Consider the following 27,443-nt stretch of genomic DNA (forward strand, 5'->3'; position numbering starts at 1 on the left):
TCCTGCCCATTCCTGTGGCTGTGAAGAGTAGGAGAGAACAGCATAAATGATTCACTAAAGGAGTTGAGGGACATGGAGGACTTAGATGCATGAAAAAAAAATCACTAGAAAGAGAAAATCCAACACTCAGTTCCAAAATATTGAACACAGGTTTTAGGATTTGATAGTTCACAGGAATAACTATAAGAGAAGAGCTTGAAAGGAAGCAGGTCCAGAATTGGCAACCTTAAAAATAAGCGTTGCTTCATAGGAAGAGGTAGTGTATTCTTTGGAGACATGGCAATGGTGACAAAGAAGAGGAAAAAAAATACATAGATCCTGCAGAAAATAAAGAGAAACTAAGAGAAGAGGGTGTTATTGAACTAGGAACTCTGCCCATGAAATTAGAGAACAGCAGACCATATCCAAACAGAATGTACTGTACCCCATATTGGAGTTTTCTAACGGAATTTAAAAAAAGAAAATGTGAATCAAAGCATTTAAACTGATGAAATCCACACACATACACACCCAAGAAAACCCCAAAGCAGAAGAAAACTGATACAACACCCTAAGTAAAAGTTAAACATTCCCAAATCATTATTTGGAGATAGGAAAAAAGTAGTAACTGAAATATAAAACTAAGAACACAAAGGAACAAAAAACAGAAAGAAATGAACTGAGGTGACTGAACTCAGGAAAAAAAAATAGAAAACAAAATCTCATTGGATGAAGATTAAATTATAAGGTTCCCAAGGGACAGTAGATTCCGATGAAAATTTAATAAAGGGCATTGAAAAAAGCAGAGGAACAACCAAGGAATATATATTTTTTTAATTGACAAAATTGTTGAAGTGGAAGATAAGTCAAAAAGGTCTAACATAAAGATATAGAAAAAAAATCTCTGATGAAGTGACTTAAGGGACTAGAGAATTCAACTGGTATCCGATTTTTTCAAAAGGAACATACAAAGTAAGACAACAGTGAAGTAGCCTAAGGAAAAAAACTGCTAACCAAGAATTTCATATCCAACTAATTGTCCTTAAGTGTCAAGACTACAGAAAAACTGTTTGAATATGAAAGAATTCAGGGAATACTGTACTCACAAGCCCTTCGTAGAAACCACTAAAGGATGAACATCTAAAAGAGATGTTTGGGAAGCTTCTTCAAAAGGATTACTACAGTGAGTATTTCATAAATATATTGGCTAGGATTAAAACCAAGAGTAGGGGCAGACATAGGAGAAAGTCTAGTACATAAACGTTATGTTCTGATAAAGTAGAATGCAACTAAAAAATATGGGAGGAGGAAGAAGAAAAGAGGAAACTAGAATAAGATTATTGACCGTGGTATGGGTGTTATGAAGGAGTAAAAGGGTACCATCTAAGTTCAAAGTTTAGATTTTTAAAAAAAGGGACCGGGTAATATAAAAGATACTAATACAAAAATAAGGTGTAGAAAAAAATGCAAACCTTCCAAAATGCTGAAAGAAATTTTTAAAAGAGCAAAGAAAACCAGTATCAAGTATGGGGTGAGTGAGCCTGATAGGTGTTAAATAATGCACACAGGAATTATAAAATATGACAGATTTGAGATCAAGCATCAGTCGTTTCAATAAATAATAATTCCCTCACCAGTTAAAAAGATTTCAAATTGGCTGTAGAATCAAAACCCAACTTTATAACATGCACAAAAGACCCTCCTAAAACAGTGATTCATAAGGCTAAAAATAAAGGGTTGGACAAAGATATCAGGTAAATGGAAACAATAAGAAAGCAGGATTGGCAGTGCTGATGCAAAATTATAATTTCTAGTCAAACTGAAAATCGTTAAGTGAGACAAATGAGAGTTTACAATGCTAAAAGCCTAAATTCATAACAAAGTTAACAGCTTTAAGTGTATATGCAACAAATCACCCAGCCACCATCTATAAAAAGTATAAATAAGGAGAAATAAGAAGAAACTTTATTACTCTGAGCACAACATAGGCTTAGTGGACAAAAAATAAAGATATAAAAGATCTAAACAAGGTAGGTCTTCAGTATATATACCCATCAGTGAACTCTTAATAATAGAGAATATACTCTCAAACATAAAAAGAATACTCAAAAAAAAGTCATTCATGTATTAGGGTATAAGGAAAACATCAGTAGTTCCCATACAGAAAAACAAGAAATTAAAAGCAAAACCAAAAATCAAAAGAGCTCTTCTACCTTGAAATTTAAGAAGCCTTTTATTAGATGTTCACAGCTAGCCTTATACAAAATGTTCATAGCAGCTTAATTTGTAGTTATAGAATCTGGAAACGGAGAATGGATAAACCGATATATTGATAAAGTGGAATATTATTCAATGATAAAAAGCCATGAACCACTCATGTACAATAACATGGATGAATTTCAAAGAGTATGCTGAGAGAGAAATCAGAAAAAAAGCATTGTTTGATTCCACTTACATAAAATTCTAGATACATGGAAAACTAATCTGTGTTTCATACAACTCAAATTGGTTTCCAGAGAAAGAGGGGAGCTGGAGATTAGGAAAGAACACAAGAAGTCTTCCTAGAGTAGGGACAGAAAAGTTCTATATTGATAAATGCATTTTAAATTGTGTCTCAATTAAAAGAAAACCTTATTAAACAACTCTTGTATATATGTAATTACAGAGTTTGAGAGAAATGATGAAAATACTGCATATTAGGATCTGTGGAATACTTAAAAACAGTGAGCAGAGGAAAACGCATAACCTAAACACCTGTATTGATAAAAATAAAAGAATGAAAATAAATAAATTCCTAACTCAGGAAGAAGAACAACAAATTAAACCAAAAGAAAACACAAAACATGAAATAGTAAAGATGAAAGTAGAAATTAAAGAGGAACAGGAAAGCAGAACATCAATTTAATGAATCGATCCTGGACCTTTGGAAAAAAATTAAAATAAATCACTAGCTAATTTAATCAAGAAGAAAAGGAGAAAGCACAATATATATAAAATAAGACAAAGAGAAAGTAACTTAATACAGAGGAAATTTTAAAAATACAAAACTTTTACACAGTTCTGTGCAAATAAATTTGAAAACCTATAAGAAACAGACAATATCTCAGGAAAATAGTTTAATAAATTTGACCTTATTAGATATAGAAAATTTAGACTAATTCTATAGAAGAAATACAGCAAGTTATCAAGGAACTATCCCACAAAACACCAGCCTTAGGTGGTTTCACAGGGGAATTCTGCCGATAGATAATCCCAATGCTACATGAATAATTTTAAAACAGAAAATGAAGAAAAATTGCCTAATTATTTTTAAGAAGCAAGAATAATACTGATTTCTAAAACTGATAAGGATAGCACCAAAGAAATAAAAATTACACGTGAGTACTACTTATGACTATCAATGTGAAATCTTAAAAATATTCTGTAGTTTCCATCATATTAAGAAATAGCAATGATGAAGTGAGGTTTATAGTAGGAATGTAAAGATAATTCATATTGGGAAATCTGTTGTTATAATTCACTATTTAATTATCTGTGGAGAAAAAGCAGTCTCTTCATACATGCAGAAAAAGTCTGTTACAAAATTCCACACCTGTTCCTAATAACTTCCTAGAAGACGGGAATGGATGGATATTTCATATACATATACATATATGTATGTACATACACATGTACATATGGACACTCTAATTCTAACTTAAGCATGTTATTTCATAAGTAAACACTAAGGTGTGGAACAAAGTAAGAATGCTCACTATCTCCACTATTTAATATTATACTGAAAGTATTGACCAATATGTATAGACAAGAGAAAACAATTGGCGGTCTTATGATGAGAAAGAAGAAATAAAAGTATTTGTGCAGATGACGTGAAAGTATCTAGAAAGTCCTTAGAAAATCAATGATAAAATGATCTCAAAATAATTCAGCGAGTTAACAAGATAGAAAATAGTGAACTTCATGTACTCACAATAACTAGACAACATAATATGAAAATTTACAATAGCAACAAAAGAAATTTTTTAAAAACTTAAATTCCTAAGGATTTGCTTTTAACAAGAAATGTTTAAAAACCTATATTAAGAAGACAACAAAACATTCCTGGAAGACACAAGATAGACTTGAACAAATGGAAAGATATCCTTTGTTCTTGGTTGGGACAGCTCAGCATTAAGATGTCAGTTTTTCCTAAACTAATTAATTTAATGAGATCCAAATAAAAATACCATGGGTTTTTTTTTGTTTGTTTTGTTTGTTTTGTATGGTGCTAGACTAGTTATTACTGAAGTTCATTTGGAAAAAATAAACATGCAAGAATATCTAGGAAAACATTCAAAAGAAAGCTCTAGAAGGAGGGTACTGCCTTGCTAGATATAAAAACATACTAAAGGGCTCTAGAATTATAAAGCATGGTATTGACACATGAATAGTCAGACCAATGAAATAATATAAAGTCAAGAAATAGACCTAACTACATATGGATATTTCATACTAAAAGTGGTATTTTAAATTCACTGAGACAAAGACGGACATTTTAATAAAGGTATTGGGAGAACTAGGTAGCTGTTTGGAAAAAGGTCATGACAGATCCATTCTTCACACCACACGTGAGTAAACTCCATTGGAATAGATGTAAATATAAAAATATTAAACAATACAATCAGAAGAAAACAAGGGTGAATTTCTCTGTACCATGAAATAAGGAAAGTTTTTAACTGTCTGTCACAAAGCTCAATGAAGGAAATTGATAAATTTTTACTTTGTAAAAAAAAAAAATTTAATTGCATTGTAAAACAACTCCATGGGCAAAATCAAAATTTGCCAAATATCACAAACAAAAGTTGTTATTCCTAAACGCAAAGAACTTTGGAAAAATTTAACACTAAAAACCCTTAAAGAAAAATGGGCAAAAGATATGACCATACAATTCACCAAAAAAAAAAAAAAAAAAAAAAATAGGAAGATACAGGAATGACTCAGTGTAAAACTATCCTAAGCACACAGATCTTGACTTTTAATACTAATCCCTGCTGAAAAGGACTTGTGCTCCTTGGGAAAAATGGCTGATTCTATGACTGTAGCAGCATAGGTGTAAAGTGAGCCTGAAGTACCTTGACATGCCAGAGGAAATGCTCAAAAACTGATGGGGGCATGTCAGAAGAACACAGAAGCCAGTTTAAGGGGGTCCGACCAGACAAATCTGGGACAAATTTGAGTTCCCAAAATAATTAAGGATAATGAATTAAAAGCCATTGAAAAAGGAGTCAGTGAATTCATACTTTGGATGGATAGATGAATGGAAGAATTTCTTGCTGCCTGGTAAACGTGGGGAGTGCTAGAGTTGGAAAATCATTATTTTGTTGCCATCAGAGTAATGTTTGGCTTGGCAAGAATTAACATAAGATGCTAAATTAAAGGTGATTTCAATGAGAAATAGGATATTTGCATGTTTTAAGGTATGACCCCTCTGGTAGCCCTTCAAACTGTTATGACAAATACCACACAATGGGTTGACTTAAACAATAGGAATTTATTGACTCATGGTTTTGGAAGCTTCCTCCTTCGGGTCAGTAGCATTCTAGCAACAACCTGCTGGCAGTTCTTGGGATTCCTTGGCTTTCCTGTCACATGGTGATGTTCTTTGCTTTCTCTTCCAGGTTCCCACTCCCTTCCCACTTTTGACTCCTTCCTGTGATTTTCTTTTTACACGACTTCTGGTAATCCAGATTAAGACTGCCCTGATTCAGTTCACCACATCTTCACTAAAAGTAGCATCTTCAAAAGGTCCTATTTACAGTGGGTTCACACCTACAGGGACAAGGATTAAGATTAAGAACATGTCTAAATTAGGGTACATAGTTCAACCTACCACAGTCCCCAAGATTGCTTATTAATTGCAAGAAAACAGGATAGCACTTAGGGTGATAAAAATTAACATCACACCATACCCAAAAATTAACTCAAAATGGATCAGTAACCTAAATGTGAGAGCTAAACTGTAGAACTCTTAGAAAAAAAGCAGGGAAATATTTTATCTTTAGGACCTTGTATTTAGACAGTGGATTATTATTTGACTGGACACCAAAAAGCACAATCAGCAAAAGAAAAAGTAGATAAATTAGACTTTATCAAAATTTAAAACTTTTGTTTATCAAAGGATACTATCAAGAATGTGAAAATATATTCTACAGACTGGGACAAAATATTTGGAAGTCATGTATCTGATAAGGGTTTAGTATACAGAATATGTGAAGAACTTCCACAACTCAACAACAAAATAACTGGCTGCATGTTTTAGATTCCCAGCTGCTAAAACAAATACCATACAGTCATTTGGGATAAACATCAGAAATTCATTGGCTCACAGTTTTGAGGCCAGGAGAGGTCCAAAATCAAGGCATCAGTAAGGCAATGCTTTCTCCCTGAAGACTGTGTCTTTCAGGGGCTGGCTGCTGGTGCTCCTTGGAATATCTTGGCTTTTCTGTCACATGGCAATGCACATGGGAGCCTTGCCTGGTTTCTCCCTTCTCTTCCTGGTTCTGTTGACTTCCAGCTTATTACTTTTCCAATGGTATTTCTCTGTGGCCTTCTCTCTAAGGCCTCTAGTAATAGGATTAAGACCCATCCTGATTCAGGCCACACCTAGCTAAAAATAACCTCATCAAAAGGTCCTATTTACAATGGATTCACACCCACAGGAGTGAATTAGGGTGAAAACATGTTTTTCTGGGGTATATAACTCCAAGCAACCACACTAATCAGTAAAAAAAAAGGGGGGGGGGGGCAGGGATTTGAACAGACATTTTCTCCAGAGAAGATATACAAATGGCCAGTAAGCACATGAAAAGATGCTGAACATCAGCCAGTAGGGAAATGCAAATCAAAACCACAATGGGTTACCACTTCACACTCACTACAATGGCTATTATTTAAAAAAAAAAAAAAAAAAAAAAACAGAAAAGAATGTTTTGCCAAGAATGTGAAGAAATAGGAACACTGATACATTGTTGATGGGAATGCAAAATGGTATAGCCACTGTGGAAAACAACTGGGCAGTTCCTCAAAAAATTAGGTATGGTATTACCATATGACCTAGCAATCCTACTTTTTTGGTATAGACCCAGTACAATTAAAAGCAGGGAACTTCAACAGATAATTGTACACCAATGTTCTTTGCAGCATTAGATGAAAAAGCCAAAAGGTGGGAGCAACCTAAGTGTGTTATCAGTGGATGAATGGATAAAAAATGGTGTATACATAACAATGGAAATTACTCAGCCGTAAAAAGGAATGAAGTTCTGATATATGGTACAGCATGGATGACCCTTGAAGACATCATGTTGGGTGAAAAAAGTCAAGCATGAAAGGACAGATACTGTATGATTTCACTTATTGCAAATAACTAGGATGTTCAAAATGATAGAGACACAAAGTAGATTAGAGGTTACTAGGAGGTGTGGGGATGGGCAGTTAATGCTTTATGGGTATAGAGTTTGTTTGGGTAATAGAAAAGTTTTACTAACGAATGATGGTGATGGTAGAACAACATTGTGAATGTAATCGATACCAATGAATTGTATACTTGAAAGCAGTTAACGGGAAATTTTGATTTATATGTTACCACAATAAAAATTTTTAAAAATTAAAAAACAAAAATTTTAGAAAAGCATAGTAAAGACTAAGAGGCCTTGAAATAAGGGGAATTTCACAAATTTATTTGACCATGGTTCTTTTTAAGTGTTAACTGCCTATAGTTATTGAAACCAAGATTTTTTTAATTGTTGATTCTCCTGAAAATTCAAGGTTATACTGTGACAAAGTCAGAATAAGATATTCTGGGTTGTAAGAGCCAATAAATAAACATTAGCTACTAATAGTTTGCTGTAAAGTGGACACGTTTCTTTGAAAACTGGGTATGAAAGGTCACCTCTGCATGGAGGTAGGCTGTGTGAGTTTATTAGAACTTAGAACTCTGGTCAGTGTTTATTAAGTGTGTATATCAAGAACTGTGGTAAGTATTTCATGTTGTCTTCCCATTGCTCTCAGGAAAAGAAGTCTCAATCCCTGGCCTACAAGGATACTCATGATCTAGCCACTCCCCACCCTCCTCTGACCTCATTCCTCCCTCATTCAGCACCAGCCACACGGTCCCTCCTGTTCTTCTGATGCCCCAAGTTTATTCCAGCCCGAAAGCATTTGTCTTGCTCTTTCCTTCACCCAGAACATTCCGGCACCAGGTATTCATATGGCTGCCTAATGTGGTCCTCAAGGTCTTTGCTTACTTCTGAATCTCAGCTTATTGCCCCTGCCTTAATTACTCTATTTTCACGTGGCCCTGTTGGTTTTATTTATCACATTCATCCCTGTCTGAAATTCTTGTCCTTTTGTTTGATTATATAATTATTGCTCTCTTCTCCTGGTAGTCTGTGGCCTTGTTCAGAACCATGGACCTTCTCTGCTTTGTACATTACTGTATCTTTAGCCTCCTTGACCATGAGACACACAAATGCTCAAAAGTTGTTGAATGTTTAATAAATGAGAGAAGAAAATCATAACTTGGTTTACAACTACTAAATGGCAAAGCTGGGTCTCAAATCTAGATCTGTTAGATTTCTGTATTCTTAGCACCACACTGTATTACATCTAGATAAGACTTGTTCCATTCCCTGCCACCTTACAGGTCACATATCAGTTCAGAATGTTTCAAACTTTTCTTTTGGCATTACTTTCACAGTAATTTTTTTAAGTCCCTTGAGTGGTAGCAAACTTTTTTTTTAATTGAAGTGAAAGTCATACAACATAAAGTTAACCACTTGAAGTGAACAACTAGGCACCTACCTAATGCACTCAATATTGTGTAACCACCACCACCCCCATACCTAATCCAGCTCCAAAGCATCTCCATCGCTCCAAAACAAACCGTATACCCATTAAGCAGCCACTCTTCATTCTCCCCTACTCCCAAACCCTTGGCAATCACCAATCCACCATTGCCCTAACCCCCATAGATTTGCCTATTTTAGACATTCCATATAAATTGAATCATATAATACTTAGCATCCTGTATTTAGCCTCCCCCACCCAGTACAATATTCTCAAGGTTCATCTACATTTAGCACACATCAGCACCCCTCCTTCTATCCATGGCTGAATAATATTCCCCATGGCTAAATAATACTGTTTTGTATTATATGCCACAATTTGTTTATTCATCTATTGATGGTCATTTGGGTTGTTTCCACTTTTTGGCTATTGTGAAAAGTCCTGCTGTGAATATTTGTGTACAAGGTTTTGTTTGAGTACCTGTTTTTAATTCTTTGGGGGGTGTACCTAGGAGTTAGCAGTACTGGGTCATACAGCACTTCTATATTTAACTTTTTGAGGAACCACTAAACTGTTCCCCAGCATCTGAACCATTTTACATTCCCACCAGCAATGTACAAGGGTTCTAATTTCTCCACATTCTTGCCAGCACTTGTCATCTTTTTTATCTATCCTAGTGGGTGTGAGGTGGTATCTCACTGGGATTTTGATTTGCATTTCCCTAATGGCTAATGATGTTGAGCACCTTTTCATGTGCTTGTTGACCGTTCATGTGTCGTCTTTGGAGAAATGGATGTTAATAAATTTTGATTCTTTGAAAATACATTTGATATATAGAAATAGCTAAATGTTACTCAGAACCAAATCTAGTGAATATATAGGTGATCAGGCTAAGGAAAACTGTTGGGGGGGGGGGTGGTCAGGGGCAATAGTTTAAAGTGACCACAAATGATAGATTTTTCTTTTTATAATTGGGTCTGAAAGAGAGTTCTAAAAGAAGAGTACTAAAAAAATTTGGGTTTGTGGTGGTGGTATTAGAATATGTGTGGAGCCTACTGAGGGGAATTCTTTGAAAAACAGTATTATTTGTGTATGTAATATTTCCAGTGTATGGATTAAGAAACCAGTTTTGTTGATTTCATAGCAACAAAATTAATACAAGTGAAAATCAGTTTCCCATCTCCATGCAAACATTTAATACTAAGGACACCTGAAAATGACAAATATTCTCCATTTATTCCATAATACTAAGAGATATATTTGGACAGTTTTGTCTTATAAAGCTTTGAACAACAATGCTAACATTCAGTGCTAGCATACCTGGAATTGACACTCAGCATTTATCCTATAAAACTGAGAGATGTATTTGAATGATTTTGTCTTACCAAATTTGCACAACAAATTTCAGCTTTGTTGTTAGTCATGAAATAGCAGAAAGAAGTTAAACTAGCTTAGAATAAAAGAAATTGTGAGAATAATTAAAAAATAAAGAAAAAAAATTGTACAGCATAAGATAATACAAAGAATGATTAACTGAAGCAGGAGAAACAAAGTTAGATGCCAAATCCTAAAGATTCTTTTTGATAGTTTTCATTTCTTGAGTTATAGCTTAACTACTTGTTTAGTGCTGTTTTGATTTTTTTGTTTGTTTTTTTCATTTCAGAGACCCTACATTCATTTTTTTTTTCTTTTCATTATTTCTTATTTTCTTTTGGCTTTTTTCCCACTAAACTTGAAGTTTGGGATTTTATTTCTGGCAGGGTTGGGGTAGCAGTATTGTTTTTTGTTTTTTTGTGGCTTGAGTGAGGGAAATCTTTTGGAAGAAAACATGAAATAAAATTTGCTGAAGATAACATGTCCTTCAAAAGGGAAATAATTATAATAAATGATAAATAATGAAAATTTTTACCATTGTTTATGTTAAAGAAAAATGAAATAGGCGTATGCATGTTGAAATGTTCTCTCCTATACCTTTTTTTTTATTATGCGTAAGCAAAGAACTTCCAGTTATTTTTAAAAATCATTTAACAAGAAAGATATTCAACCAAATTTTAAAAAGTCAGAATGGATTAATGTACAATAAAATCATCAACTTAAAAATATCAGCCCTTTTATTTAGGGCCAAAGAGGCCAGTATTTCCCGTTTAAACAGCAGAATTGCACAATTGATATTTTACCTGCATTTGATGGCACAGAAATACACAAGTCATACAGTAACTTCCATTGAGAGCCTCCTCCTAAAATGCTTCTTAGGCTTTTTAAAATCATGTTATATTTTGCAGTATATCTACAACTACTCTGATAACAAGAACACTCTTAGAACAATTCTTATGGAAAACAATGTCTTGAAATAATTTTGTGGTGTCTTAGACTGTTTAAAGAAACTTAGCAAAGATGAAAAGTAATGCACAAGAATTATAGTCCCTTGTTTATAGCAACTTCCCAAATAAAATATTTTCCCTAATTAATTATCCTCACTTCCTGTAATTTATTAGCAAAGAAGAATTACAAGAAGCAGAATGCACCATTTTTTGACTTTTGGTTATAGCTGCCAGCTAATACGTTCATGACTGTAAATGTGAAGCAAAATACAATTATGCTCACAACTTCTGGAATGGGAAAAACCCAAAATCTGAAAAATTTCAGTTAGTGTGGTATAAAATGTGTTTTGAATATGTTTGTGATTGCTGAAATCAATGTGAGGTTATCTCAATCTGAAAATCTCTTTCCCCAAGTTAAGTGCCTGGCCAGCTGTCATAAATTACATATTCCTTTATGGTTTTTTTTTTAAGGTTGCCAAGTTCAAGAGTAAAAATTAGATGTTCTATCTGAAGTCTACCATAATTAATCTGTAAATGAATCTGTTAACTGTTGTTGTGCTCAGAGCTTACTGTAGAATGTTACTTGGTAATAAAATATGTGTATTATAATTAGCACTTTAGGAGTGTAATAGGTAAAATCTTAATTTTGTTTTAGTGGGCCCCCTAATCTTTCACCATCCTTTCAATTGCTGTGAATTTTTTGTCTTGACTTGAAAGCTAGGACAGAGAAAAACTTAAAGGAGAAAACTTTTAAGACATGTAATTTTTAAATAGTTAATATTTTTAAATTATCTCTCAAATTAAAAATTCTCAATGTGTCCAGAACTCTTAGCAGTATCACTCAAAATCACTGATTTTAATGACATCTATATTTTCTGGATATGTGAATTAGTGTCGAGATTTACAATTTTAGAGATGAAAGGCAAATTGAGAACTCATCTGATCTAGTCTAGATTTTTATAGAGAAGTGACATTTCATAAATGAAATGATACACCTAGTTTATGGCAAAGCTTGAATTACATTATGGTCTTCTGGTTCCCATTCAGTGTTCTTTCCATTATTTCTGTTATTAGCTAACATGGTAAGAATAGATTTGTGCCTCATACAACTGGAAGGCTCCATTTTTTTATAAAATAAAATTATCATTTATCAGGACCAGATTTTCATTTGTCAAATCTCATTTACCAAAATTTGACGTATTTTAGGGGTATATATGAGTGCTGTATCGTGTATTATTGGTTTCTTCTATTTTTAAGACTCAGTATTCACAATCTGAAAGGAAAAGAGGAGACTTATTCGGGATGTTTGACGGTTATGATAGCTGCAGTGAGGACACGAGTAGCAGCTCCAGCTCTGAGGAGAGTGAAGAAGAAGTTGCTCCTTTACCTTCTAATCTCCCAATTATCAAAAACAATGGGCAAGTCTACACATACCCAGATGGTAAATCTGGTATGGGTGAGTATTTACAGCCTCCACCTTTTTTACAACTTCATATTTGAGTTTTAAGTTTTCTTTAAGTTTTGATTCTATTTCTTCTGTCATTTCCTTCTGACTCAGCAGTTTTACTTTTTAGTATCTCTAATTGTTAGAATGTTCTTTATGTTGAGCCAAAATTATCCTTGCTCTAACTTTTGTTCTTTGGTCTTAATTTTGCCTTATAAAGCTATACAGAGGAAGTCTAATCTTTGTTATGATATCTCTTCTGTTTGTTTCTCTTTGCTTTGCTTCTCTTCACACTGGAACACACTAAGTAGCCCTAGTTGCCGCAGTCATTTGTCAGTATTGCGGTGATTTAATTCATCAATTTGCTGGTCTCTTTCTTCTGGGCATGCTTCAGATTATTAACATTCCTTTTAGTACAGTCCCTAGAGCCTAAAGCAGTAATTTACCTATGAGAGTTAGGCAACAACTCATTCTGATTTGCCCTGCACTGTCTTGGTTTTAGCATTGAAAATCCTGTGTCCTGGAAACCCCTTCAGTTGCAGGCAAAACAGGATGGTTGATCACCTTTTTTTAGGACACTGTATTTCTATTCATGCCACCAAAATTCTTAAGTTTTTTTAAACTAATACTGAATTAGCAAATAACTGAAAACCTTTGAATCCCTCCATGTAATCTTTTACTTACTAAATTTCATTCTTGGAAATTTTTGATTGTTAACGCTATCATCTGATATTTAATGTGGTGTCTTCTTCCAGTTTTATGTCATATGCAGATTTGACACTCATGTCCTGTATGTCCTATTCTAGTCTTTTTAAAAAAATCTTTAATATTTTATTATCTACTATAATGAAAGTTCTTATAAGAACTTAAAAGCTTTTTATTTATCTGCATATCCTCATAATTATAATCTCTCTTGAAATGCCAATATTGTTCAGTTATGTTTCATTTTTTTTTTAATAAGATGCTATTTTTTTAGAGCAGTTTTAGGTTTACAAAAACATTGCACAGAAAGTATAGAGTTCCAGGACACTTCTCCCCATTCCTACCCACAATTTCTCCTATTATTAACATAGTGCATTAGTGTAGTGTTTTGTTACAATTGATGAAACATTAGTAATACGTTACTACTAACTTAAGTTTATAGTTTACATTAGGGTTCATCCTTTGTGTTGTATTGTTCTATGGGTTTTGACAAATGTAGTGTCATGCAGTCTACCATTATAGCATCATACAGAATAGTTTCAGGGCTCTAAAAATGCTCTTCGCTCCACCTCTTTATCCCTCCCCCTTCTCCCTGCCATCCCTGTTCTAGTCTTTTGATTATTATATTGAAGAGCACTGGGCATAGTACAAAGTCCTGTAAACCAAGAGACTTCACTCCATTTATCACGACCCAGATGTGGTTCAACCAGTTAAAGTCTTAAGTATCTTCTGCTTCAGTTTGAATTTCTCAATCCTTATTGACAAATAAGATTTAGTGAGAAGGGTATATATCAGATTATTCTGCATTATCCTTATTTGTATAAGAGGCACAGTAGTAGTCAGAGTTCTATTGTTTCCCTCTGTTACTGGTTAATAATGCAACACTAATATATATATATAGATACAGGTATATTTGTATATATATAGTTTTGCAATAGTTTAGTTACAACATACCATGTCTGGTAATCTTATCACAAAAGGAAATAAGGTTTCTAGGTACCAGCCTCCATGCTGAATACCAGAGCTACAGAGATGAAAATGAAGTTTCCTGCCTGGTCAGAGAGTTATCCTAAACATGGGAATTCTAATTTGACTTGTATAATTCTTGATTCACTGTCCCTTGGGATCACAGATTTTTTATTTAAGTGATTACAAATCTTTTTATTAATCTGTTCTAGAGTTTTTATAACAAAACCATTGAGTTTTTCTTCCATTTGACAACCTCTGTTCATATCTAATTTTCTGGCACCTTATCTTTCTTTCCATCATTCCTGAAGGGACATTTATATCACACGTCCCTCCAATTTAATAGTTGGTGTGGGAGGCGGGGCAAGATGGCGGACTGGTGAGCTGTATGTTTTAGTTACTCCTCCAAGAAAGTAGGTAGAAAGCCAGGAACTGCGTGGACTGGACACCACAGAGCAATCTGACTTTGGGCATACTTCATACAACACTCATGAAAACGTGGAACTGCTGAGATCAGCGAAATCTGTAAGTTTTTGCGGCCAGGGGACCCGCGCCCCTCCCTGCCAGGATCAGTCCCGTGGGAGGAGGGGCTGTCAGCTCCGGGAAGGAGAAGGGAGAACTGCAGTGGCAGCCCTTATCGGAAACTCATTCTACTGATCCAAACTCCAACCATAGATAGACTGAGACCACTCACCAGAGAATCTGAGAGCAGCCAGCACAGCAGAGAGGAGACAGACATAGAAAAAAACAGCACGAAAAACCTTAAAATAAAAGCGGAGGATTTTTGGAGTTCTGGTGAACATAGAAAGGGGAAGGGCAGAGCTCATGCCCTGAGGCTCATATGCAAATCCCGAAGAAAAGCTGATCTCTCTGCCCTGTGGACCTTTCCTTAATGGCCCTAATTGCTTTGTCTCTTAACATTTCAATAACCCATTAGATCTGTGAGGAGGGCCCTTTTTTTTTTTTTTTAAAATCCTTTTTTCTTTTTCTAAAACAATTACTCTAAGAAGCCCAATACAGAAAGCTTCAAAGACTTGCAATTTGGGCAGGTCAAGACAAGAGCAGAACTAAGAGAGCTCTGAGACAAAAGGCAATAATCCAGTGGCTGAGAAATTTCACTAAACACCACAACTTCCCAAGAAAAGGGGGGTGTCCGCTCACAGCCATCATCCTGGTGGACAGGAAACACTCCTGCCCATCGCCAGCCCCATAGCCCGGAGCTGCCCCAGACAACCCAGTGTGACGGAAGTGCTTCAAATAACAGGCACACTCCGCAAAACTGGGCTTGGACATTAGCCTTCCCTGCAACCTCAGCTGATTGTCCCAGAGTTGGGAAGGTGGAGTAGTGTGAATTAACAAAGCCCCATTCAGCCATCATTTCAGCAGACTGGGAGCCTCCCTACACAGCCCAGCAGCCCAGAACCGCCCTGGGGGGACGGCACTCACCTGTGACATAGCACAGTCATCCCTCAACAGAGGACCAGGGGGTGCACGGCCTGGAAGAGGGACCCACTCGCAAGTCTCAGGAGCCATACGCCAATACCAAGGACTTGTGGGTCAGTGGCAGACACACACTGTGGCAGGACTGAACTGAAGGATTAGACTATTACAGCAGCTTTAAAACTCCAGGATCACCAGGGAGATTTGATTGTTAGAGCCACCCCCCCTCCCTGACTGCCCAGAAACACGCCCCATATACAGGGCGGGCAACACCAGCTACACACGCAAGCTTGGTACAGCAATTGGACCCCACAAGACTCACTCCCCCACTCACCACAAAGGCTAAGCAGGGGAGAACTGGCTTGTGGAGAACAGGTGGCTCGTAGACGCCACCTGCTAGTTAGTTACAGAAAGTGTACTCCACAAAGCTGTAGATCTGATAAATTAGAGATAAGGACTTCAATTGCTCTACACATCCTAAAAGAACCCTATCAAGTTCAGCAAATGCCAAGGGGCCAAAAACAACAGAAAATTATAAAGCATATGAAAAAACCAGACGAATGAATTATAAAAAACCAGACGAATAAATTATAAACCAAAAAAAAAAGAAAAACCAGACGAATAAATTATAAAGCATATGAAAAAACCAGACGAATGAAAGAGGACCCCTACCTCACCCGCTACACAAAAATTAACTCAAAATGGACCAAAGATCTCAATATGAAAGAAAGTACCATAAAACTCCTAGAAGATAATGTAGGAAAACATCTTCAAGACCTTGTATTAGGCGGCCACTTCCTAGACTTTACACCCAAAGCACAAGCAACAAAAGAGAAAATAGATAAATGGGAACTCCTCAAGCTTAGAAGTTTCCGCACTTCAAAGGAATTTCTCAAAGAGGTAAAGAGGCAGCCAACTCAATGGGAAAAAATTTTTGGAAACCATGTATCTGACAAAAGACTGATATCTTGCATATATAAAGAAATCCTACAACTCAATGACAATAGTACAGTTGGCCCAATTATAGAATGGGCAAAAGATATGAAAAGACAGTTCTCTGAAGAGGAAATACAAATGGCCAAGAAACACATGAAAAAATGTTCAGCTTCACTAGCTATTAGAGAGATGCAAATTAAGACCACAATGAGATACCATCTAACACCGGTTAGAATGGCTGCCATTAAACAAACAGGAAACTACAAATGCTGGAGGGGATGTGGAGAAATTGGAACTCTTATTCATTGTTGGTGGGACTGTATTGTTCAGCCACTCTGGAAGTCAGTCTGGCAGTTCCTTAGAAAACTAGATATAGAGTTACCATTCAATCCAGCGATTGCACTTCTCGGTATATACCCGGAAGATCGGAAAGCAGTGACACGAACAGATATCTGCACGCCAATTTTCATAGCAGCATTATTCACAATTGCCAAGAGATGGAAACAACCCAAATGTCCTTCAACATATGAGTGGATAAATAAAATGTGGTATATACACACGATGGAATACTACATGGCAGTAAGAAGGAACGACCTCATGAAACATATGACAACATGGATGAACCTTGAAGACATAATGCTGAGCGAAATAAGCCAGGCACAAAAAGAGAAATATTATATGCTACCACTAATGTGAACTTTGAAAAATGTAAAACGAATGGTTTCTAATGTAGAATGTAGGGGAACTAGCAATAGAGAGCAATTAAGGAAGGGGGAACAGTAATCCAAGAAGAACAGATATGCTATTTAACATTCTGGGGATACCCAGGAATGACTATGGTCTGTTAATTTCTGATGGATATAGTAGGAGCAAGTTCACAGAAATGTTGCTGTATTATGTAACTTTCTTGGGGTAAAGTAGGAACAGGTTGGAAGTAAAGCAGTTATCTTAGGTTAGTTGTCTTTTTCTTACTCCCTTGTTAATGGTCTCTTTGAAATGTTCTTGTATTGTAGTTTGTTTTTTGTTTTTTTAATTTTTTTTTCATACAGTTGATTTAAAAAAGGAAAAAAAAAGTTAAAAAAAAAAAAATCAAGGAAAAAAAGATGTAGTGCCCCCTTGAGGAGCCTGTGGAGAATGCAGGGGTATTGGCCTACCCCACGTCGATGGTTGCTAACATGACCACAGACATAGGGGACTGGTGGTTTGATGGGTTGAGCCCTCTACCATAGGTTTTACCCTTGGGAAGATGGTTGCTGCAAAGGAGAGGCTAGGCCTCCCTATAACTGTGCCTAAGAGCCTCCTCCCGAATGCCTCTTTGTTGCTCAGATGTGGCCCTCTCTCTCTACCTAAGCAAACTTGAAAGGTGAAATCACTGCCCTCCCCACTACGTGGGATCAGACACCCAGGGGAGTGAATCTCCCTGGCAACGTGGAATATGACTCCCGGGGAGGAATGTAGACCTGGCATCGTGGGACGGAGAACATCTTCTTGACCAAAAGGGGGATGTGAAAGGAAATGAAATAAGCTTCAGTGGCAGAGAGTTTCCAAAAGGAGCTGAGAGGTCACTCTGGTGGGCACTCTTATGCACAATTTAGACAACCCTTTTTAGGTTCTAAAGAATTGGGGTAGCTGGTGGTGGATACCTGAAACTATCAAACTACAACCCAGAACCCATGAATCTCGAAGACAGTTGTATAAAAATGTAGCTTATGAGGGGTGACAATGGGATTGGGAAAACCAAAAGGACCACACTCCACTTTGTCTAGTTTATGGATGGATGAGTAGAAAAATAGGGGAAGGAAACAAACAAACAAACAGACAAAGGTACCCAGTGTTCTTTTTTACTTCAATTGCTCTTTTTCACTTTAATTATTATTCTTGTTATTTTTGTGTGTGTGCTAATGCAGGTGTCAGGGATTGATTTAGGTGATGAATGTACAACTATGTAATGGTACTGTGAACAATCAATGTACGATTTGTTTTGTATGACTGCGTGGTATGAATATATCTCAATAAAATGAAGATTAAAAAAATAAATCAATAAATAAAACTCTTAAATGTGCAGGCAGTACTTTTACAGTTATAAAAAGTTTACTTTTTAAAGTCCACTGAGAATTCTTAATAGTTTCAAGGATGTATTTAGTCTTAGCTTTTGTTTATCCCTCTGTAATCATACTATAACCTTACGGTGTATTTATTGTACAACTTTGCTGCCCTCTAGTAAAACTAAATACATAAAAAAGAAAAGAAAAAAAAAGACATTATGCTAAGTGAAAGAAACTAAATACAAAGTACTACATAGTGTATTATTCCATTTATATAATGTAAATATAAATAAATCTATGGAGACAGAAATAGATTAGAGGTTATAAAGGGAAAGGGAAGGATAGAGGGATTGAGCTATGACTGTTGAGGGGTATGGGACATTTCTTTTTTGAGTAATGAAAATGTTCTAAAATTTATTATGGTGATAAATGCACAATTCTGTGAACATACTAAAATCCACTGATTGTACACTTTAGATGGATTATATGGTGGGTAAATATATCTCAATAAAATGCCTTAAAATAAAAAAATAAAAAATAAATAGTTGGTGTGGAGACTTGAACACACTCAGGCAGTTGTTTGCCATATTACTTTGTTTCTCTGTTTTGAACTTCAGTTCTTCTGAGTCTTGTTCTTACGATTCTGCCTTTCAGGTTATTCTCCATTATGCTTATTTATATACGAGGCACAGTAGTAGTCACAGTTCTATTGTTTCCCTATTATTGGTTAATAATACAACACCTACCTCAGTCTTTGAACCATCCCATCCTTGTTGTTCCCTGACAGCATAACTTAAAAGTATCCTTTTAAGCCTGTGGAGAATGCAGGGGTATTCGCCTACCCCACCTCCATGGTTGCTAACATGACCACAGACATAGGGGACTGGTGGTTTGATGGGTTGAGCCCTCTACCATAAGTTTTACCCTTGGGAAGACGGTTGCTGCAAAGGAGAGGCTAGGCCTCCCTATATATGTGCCTAAGAGTCTCCTCCTGAATGCCTCTTTGTTGCTCAGATGTGGCCCTCTCTCTCTGGCTAAGCCAACTTGAAAGGTGAAATCACTGCCCTCCCCCCTACGTGGGACCAGACACCCAGGGGAGTGAATCTCCCTGGCAACGTGGAATATGACTCCCGGAGAGGAATGTAGACCCAGCATCGTGGGATGGAGAACATCTTCTTGACCAAAAGGGGGATGTGAAAGGAAATGAAATAAGCTTCAGTGGCAGAGAGATTCCAAAAGGAGCCGAGAGGTCACTCTGGTGGGCACGCTTACGCACACTTTAGACAACCTTTTTTAGGTTCTAAAGAATTGGGGTAGCTGGTGGTGGATACCTGAAACTATTAAACTACAACCCAGAACCCATGAATCTCGAAGACAGTTGTATAAAAATGTAGCTTATGAGGGGTGACAATGGGATTGGGAATGCCATAAGGACCAAACTCCACTTTGTCTAGTTTATGGATGGATGTGTAGAAAAGTAGGGGAAGGAAACAAACAGACAAAGGTACCCAGTGTTCTTTTTTACTTCAATTGCTCTTTTTCACTCTAATTATTATTATTGTTATCTTTGTGTGTGTGCTAATGAAGGTGTCAGGGATTGATTTAGGTGATGAATGTACAACTATGTAATGGTACTGTAAACAATCGAAAGTACAATTTGTTTTGTATGACTGTGTGGTATGTGAATATATCTCAATAAAATGATGATTAAAAAAAAAAAAAGTATCCTTTTAATGCCTTTAGCATTTTTCCAAGTGCTAGTTCTTTCTAGGTATCAACCTTTGCATTATTTTTGAAGACTTACGTGGCTCTTTGTACTAATCTTTTGTTATATTGTACTTCTTTTCATCTTATGTTTATAATCTTTCAAAAGGTGAAACTTCAGAATTTCATAATGTATATGAAAATGCCTGGCATGTGGTAAACACTCAGAAAATATTAGTTGAACCTGAATCATATCTATCTGTGTGTCTGTTGACCCTTTTTGAAGACTTTCAGACCTTGTGCTATTGTCCACCCTTCTAGAACCCTTAGCTGTGGCATCATACTCATCTTTAACTTTTATGTAGAGTTTCCCTTCATTTGTATAGCAGAAAGAAGAAATAGTCAAGGCAAATTTTTAAATTAAAACGTTTAGATATGTGGAAAAATTATTAAACTGTTAGGTAGAAGTTGATTTTCTTCATATGATCACACCACCAATGTTTTTGTTGTGTTAATTAGCTACCTGTGAGATGTGTGGGATGGTTGGCGTACGAGATGCTTTTTACTCTAAAACAAAGCGATTCTGTAGTGTTTCATGTTCAAGAAGTTATTCGTCAAATTCGAAGAAGGCAAGCATTTTGGCCAGACTTCAGGTAACGGTACAGAAACCTTCTTATTCTTTATATCTGTTATTTCTATGGCTTTAACTGTTCACATGTCATTTGATTGTGATTTATTGTACTCCACTTCTGCCCAATTGACCAGTTATCATTTTGTACACCACATTTTTAGGAAATGTGTTAGACCCAAAGTTTATTCAATCTATAAATTTGCACAACTATTATAAATAGGCTAGGCATACTATCTAAAATTATCTCCAAGTTGTTTATGTAAGTGAAATAATTTATAATAGGTACCTGTATATAGAAATTGAAGCCATTTTCCTTTTTCCCACTTTTTTTTTTTTTTTTTTTTTTTTTTTTTTTCCCGTGTGTTAACATCAAGGTAGAATCTTTGAACATTTGGGAAGAAGTGATTTACCCTGTGGGTTTATTTTCCCATCATCCTTGCTTCATACTTTGATTACAACTCACTTATTACCTTTGCCAAATGTATTTGGTTATTTCAGCCCATCTTTTTGAAAGTTTTCATGGTATGGAAAAAAATGATCTGTCTTTAAATTTATGTAATTGCCTACAGAATAACCTGGAGACTTGACTTTTTGACTAAGTAGTTAACTGTTGTAACATATAAACAATTTTTAAAAGGCATCACATAACTGATTTTTGTAATATATTTTACTTGGATGATCACATTTTCTTATTCTTCTTAAACTTATTATTGTGATCATTACATAGCCCTGAGAGGGTTATTTAAATCCCCCAAATTAAGGAAATACATCACTAAGATGTATTTCTATATTTCAGATAGACAGTACCTAAAGATCCTGAGCAGTGGTCTATACACAAAATGGATGGCAGTTTGTCACACTGTGATTTGGCCCATGATCATTTTGTCATTGATCTTTTGCATTAGCACTTAAGGTATAAACCTCAGTCACTTGCTCCTTAAACATTAAATTATCTTCTCTTACCATATAAATAGCAACGCTTATCAATCTGCATGAGTGAATAACCACTGGTTTTATCTAGTATACAAAGGAATCAAGTATCCACCACAGCCTATATTTTAATATCTTATGGGATGTAATTTGTTATTAGCATATTGATTTGCTGTTTTAGTCTGTGCCAGCTCTGCTACCCATATTAGATATCTACATTGTAGCAGAACTCCAGAAGAAATTTCTCATGTTAAAATCCTTGTATGTTTCTTATGCTTTAATAATTTTCTAAACCCTTGATGTTTACTTAAGCAGAATGAGTAGTATGCAATCAAGTTAATTTTCAGTGGTTGGGGTGGGGATGAAGAAGAATCCTATTTACTTAACTCTTCTTGTTTTAGGGTAAGCCTCCAACAAAGAAAGCAAAAGTTCTTCAGAAACAACCTTTAGTTGCTAAACTAGCAGCATATGCTCAATATCAAGCTACCTTGCAAAATCAAGCAAAGACTAAAGCAGGTAATATGGGTGAAATATTTGATATTGATTTATCTAGTTTTAATTTGTGGCATTTTATCCTAGGATTCTGTTTAAGCTATTTCTGTACCTTATTAGCACATTATGACACTAGGCTTACTGATGGTAGTTTTGGTTTCATTAAAGTATTCTGGAATAGAATAGTTGCATTCACAAATTTCAGCCTTTGTGGGAATCTCAATATAAATATTTTCATTGGATTTATTACTTTTTTTTTCTTATGTACTGATTCTCTATCCTGTGGCTGAGGAACATTGTAGAGATGATGGGAAAAGAAAGGACAATATAGCAGGCTTCGAAGGGATCAGGGAGAGAAAAGTAATAAGAGGAAAAGATTGAGGAAAGGACTATTTCTAATAGAAGATTCTTAAGAGGAGTACAAAAAACAAAGAAGTAAGTAGGGGTGAGGTGATTAAAAACCCTTGTGAAGGTAGTAGGTAGCAGATAACTCACTGAGATGGGCACCGTAAGAGCTGGGTAGGAATAAAAAACACAAAAGCAGCCAAAGCAGTGTTTGTTCTCCTGGATGCTTCTGCTGTCAGTTATTTTTTTGCTTCCCATATCTGGAGAGCTTATACTTCACTTTCCAAGGAACATGTTGTATATCAGAAGACTAAAGACCCTGCTATTTGTTTCCGAATATGACCTATGCTAATACTCATGTTTATTAAGAGAAGTTCTTTGATCTTAAAATCAGAAAATAAACTTTCTTTAAAGGGATAAATTACTCTTATGTCCTTTTACATTTTTAAATAATAGCTGTCTTACAAATAAAAGATTTGAGAGTTGTAATATATCTAAATATGTTTCATTTCAGCAGCAGTCTCCACAGAAGGTTTTAGCTGGGGTAATTACATCAATAGCAATAGCTTTATAGCAGCTCCAGTTACCTGTTTTAAACATGTGAGTATTGAATTTCTCATCTTTTAATTTTGAAATTCTTAGACATTATTTAAATTTGAAGTTATAATGAATACCAAAGCATCTTGTCCTTAGAAGGTTTTTGTTTTGTGCATTGAAATGGAAGTGCTTCCCTTTTGTTAAATACTATGATAAATTAATAATTATTAATAGCTAAAATAACTTCTTTAAGCTTTACAAATAAAAGCTTCTTATAAAGAAATTGTAATTTGAAATTACTTTAAAGAGGAAACAGTACTAGTCTCTTCTAGTTTTTATATTAAGTTGAACCATATGAATTTGCTGTTTTTGTACATTAAAAAAAGTCTATTGACGGTTTCATCCATTCCAGGCTAAAAAAACCATCTGATGTGTACGTTACCTAAATCTTTGTCATTTGACCTGATGATACACAAAAGCAAAGACCTTTCTTCCCTTTTGTTTTTTTTTGTTGTTGTTGTTGTTTTGTTTTGTTTTATCTCCAAATGTAAAATCATGAAATCAGAAGAAACTATTGTAACGTAGTATCACGGACTCATATATGTGATACATGTCACAGGATTCCCTTTGAAAGATGTTCTTTTAGTGAGTAGATTGTTACAAAGCCTCTGAAGTAATTCAGAATTTTGTTGAAATATATCTGATGACAAGTTCAAATTCCCTTCATTTTGATTCAGCTCTCTGTGATTGCTTCTCTCCAGTTCTTTTTAAAGTCTGACTACAGGTTTAATTTGTATTTAAAAGTTCTGTCTTCTTCTGTCCATGTGTAAGAAGAAAAGAGAATTTAGAAAATTAATGGATGAAATTTTTGTTTACACTTAATGTTTTATTAAATATCAGCATGTGAACAAAATTGAGCTTGGGTTTCTGCTGTGGAAATTCAAATGTATTTTCATTCATTCATGGCCAGTAAGGGATCTTGATCAAAGCCAAGCATATTAATTCAACAGTAAAAATATAAATGAAAACCCAGTCCATTAATTTTCTAGTTTTCTTTTTGCAAGTACAGGTGCTAAGCCATTATTCAGTGGCATGCTGACTATCTGAACTAACCTAAGTGGAATCTTAAATACTTCATCACAATGTAAAGTATGTGATTTATTTTGCTGTAATGTTGACTGTAGTATCACATTTGTGAGGGCTATTAAATACAGGATAACAGCTTTCAAGAAAAATACAAAGCAAATACTCTCCTCTCTCAGGATAGTGCCTTCTGCTACTAAGAAGCTCACAATTAGATAGTGTTCAGTTACAGTAACTCTTTCATCTTGGATTTCTGGGACATGTCTGTTGCTTCCTTCTGATTAGACTTTATCTCTCTTCATAGATTCATTTTCACATTCTGTTTTTTTGATGTTTTAATATCAAACTGTGTCATGCCATAAGGAGTCAAGACATAAATAAATAGCATTTCATAGTCCTCAAAGTGTAACATTTCATGTCACTATCTTATGACTAGTAATACACTGTTAAAGTTCTTTCCAAGAAAGCTCTATTATTTAGACTGATTTTGTTTTCAGCTTGACTTTTTTAAGATTAAAATATTCTTTCCTATAGAATGAAACAACTAGCTTAGCCATATTATTAATATAGTGTGGAGCCTCCTCTTTCTCAGAAATGAGTCTTCTGTCTCTCAAGTTTTATGGAACCCCTTGCCTTCCTGCTCCATTCACCCATCAAATAGGAAAACATTTATATTGGTAATTCCTTAATATATTTTAGTATAAATGAGTTTGCTTTATTACTTTAATCAGCATTTACATTTGAAGCCATTTGGTTTAGGAGGTCAGACCTCATGCTAAACTTGATTTTGTTCCTTTAGAAGTTGACTCTTCATGTCTCTCTCCTCTGAGATAATTTTCTGGGTTTCTAAGGAGAGTCATTGGCTTTGGCCTTAGGAAACCTTGTGCTCCTGGTTGGTTCATCAGAAGGGCTCCCTTCCTCCATTCTCTACATCTGCCTTCTCTCTTTCTTGAGCACAGGTTGGAAACCTTTTCCTGCTCCCATGGGATTCTTTTTCAAACATAATTTCAAAAAAAAAAAAAAAATCCCTTATGTGAAATGGAAACAGAGCTCCTCTAATTGGATCAAGGAATGACAGAGTAGAGAGGGGTGTTAGAGATCTGACTGCCTTTTTTCTTTAACTTAATCCAACCTCTTCTGTTAGAATAAGGATCCCAGATAAACACTTTCTGTTTTCTAGCATTTGAATCTTAATGTAATTAGTTCTAAAATCATAGACTATCAAGAATATAGAATTCTGCCATGATTTCATAGTCTATCTTTAAACTTCAGGGAATGAAAATTTCTGCAAAGTCTATCATATAAATATATCCTCTTTGATAATAAGCACTCATGTACAACAGTATTTGACAGTGTTTTAAAGCAGTAATGGAAATGGAGTCCAAATTGCCATTTAATATATCTACTTCTCCAGTATCTATATAATGATGACCTCATATCTGGTATATTTTTCATTTTATCCACTGGAAGTTTTCAGACTTTTTTAAAGAACTGCCCCTTTCCCTCGCAAAATCTCAGACCTCAGAAAATAGCTCGGATAAGCGGAATCTGCTCTGATTAGTCTGGCAGGGACACAGTGGAGTGGCCTGAGCCACTTTGGCCTTTAACCTGCTTGCTTTTCATAATGTAAAGTCTATAATTTTTTCTTTAATGTGATTTTGAATTAAGACACTAAAAGCAATATCCTTACCTATCCTAACTCTGGAAAATCTAATTTACTAATACTATCATATTGCCATGTGCCAGCTAGGTGTACTGTATACTCTAATGAAATTCATAGGTTATTTTCTATTATTAATAATACATGTCTAATTCCATAGAAGCCTCCAGTTAATCCATGTGTATTCAGAGCATTTGGCTTTAAAGTACTCTTAAATATTTTTTTAAAAACTATTGTCTTTAAATTCAAGCCCTCTTATTTCCTATCCTTTACTTTATAAAATCAAGTTATTCATTTCTTTCCTAGGCATTACATTCAAATATGCTCATATCAAATGTATATGAAACCATTAGAAAACTAAAGTAATATTCCTTCAGTTATATATTTACAGGCTTCAGATTTCTTTTGTTTGGTACCTGAACTATATACTCTAGTAGCTTATTGATACTGTCATTGCTAAGAATAGAAAGGTTGTAATCATTCTACTTTTTTCTCCCTTGAAAATAATCAGAGTTTTATACAAAAAAAAAGTCCTTTGTACATAAGTATGCTATGACTTTAAAGCTGGGTTTACTATACTTTTCATTCTGCCTCCACAGGTATGCTTCATATTACTTACGTGGTACATACTAATCATTTTTATGCCTGACCTATATGCCAGCTTTTTTGAATGAATAAGATTATCTGTATGTCTCTGCAACATGTATCATAAATATATTTGTGGGTTTTGAAGGCAGAAATAGGAAAAGCCCTTTTGATTGTGTACAGTAACGGTTTATCTTTATAGTAAAACTCATGACCTAGTTCTCAGGAATGTGTTTCTTAGTAAAACAGTCTTTTTCAAGTATGATTATTTTTGTTTTGTGTTTTTCTCTACTCCTAGCCTTGACTACACACACATACACCTACAGCTCCATTGAGAGATGAAAATATGTAATATGATCTTGTGTCCATTTAATTAGACTCTTCAGTATGTCGTCCTAGATTGCAGAATTTCTTTCTAATAGAAATAAAACTGAAATTAGTTTCTAGCATTTCCCTAGTGCTCCATCCGAGTTGGCTGTCGTGATGCCAAGAAGTAGAATCTTTGCAGGAAAGCAGGGGGCTCAAATGTAACAAAAATCACCTGTTTTTTATGTTTCAAAGAAAGCCTCAACAAATAAGGCTAGATTCTTATTTTCTTAAGTTTGGTCTATTTTCTAAAGTGCTTTCTGTTTTTCCACTGGGATTTCCCAATTCTTAAACAGCATTGGAATTTTTATAGTTCAGAAAAAATTATGAACTATATTATACTGTTTTCAAATCAGTAACTACTGCTTCCTGTTTCTTTTTCTATATACATACTGTTCTCTCGTCCTTAATCTTAATTTCCAAACCCAAGGAGTCTATGTTGTTTTTGTATTCT

The 27,443-nt window shown here is 35.1% G+C and overlaps 1 protein-coding gene across 12 annotated transcripts in view; it reads left to right on the top strand.

Moving 5' to 3' along the window:
• The window catches only part of MBTD1 (mbt domain containing 1), a 62,058-nt gene that overhangs the window by 8,068 nt on the left and 26,547 nt on the right, over positions 1–27,443 (top strand). For 7 of the 12 annotated variants that reach the window (XM_037809709.1, XM_037809711.1, XM_037809708.1 and 4 more), the window contains 4 exons: positions 12,381–12,579; positions 20,880–21,019; positions 22,323–22,437; positions 23,273–23,358. In XM_037809709.1, the coding sequence (XP_037665637.1) occupies positions 12,426–12,579; positions 20,880–21,019; positions 22,323–22,437; positions 23,273–23,358 (495 nt within the window). In that variant the 5' untranslated portion in view covers positions 12,381–12,425. Of the gene's footprint in view, positions 1–12,380; positions 12,580–20,879; positions 21,020–22,322; positions 22,438–23,272; positions 23,359–27,443 lie in introns of those variants that run through there. The other 5 variants (XM_037809715.1, XM_037809718.1, XM_037809713.1 and 2 more) reach the window with 4 other exon arrangements.

This window comes from Choloepus didactylus, chromosome 18 (assembly GCF_015220235.1).
Source record: "Choloepus didactylus isolate mChoDid1 chromosome 18, mChoDid1.pri, whole genome shotgun sequence".
NCBI lineage: Eukaryota > Metazoa > Chordata > Mammalia > Pilosa > Megalonychidae > Choloepus > Choloepus didactylus.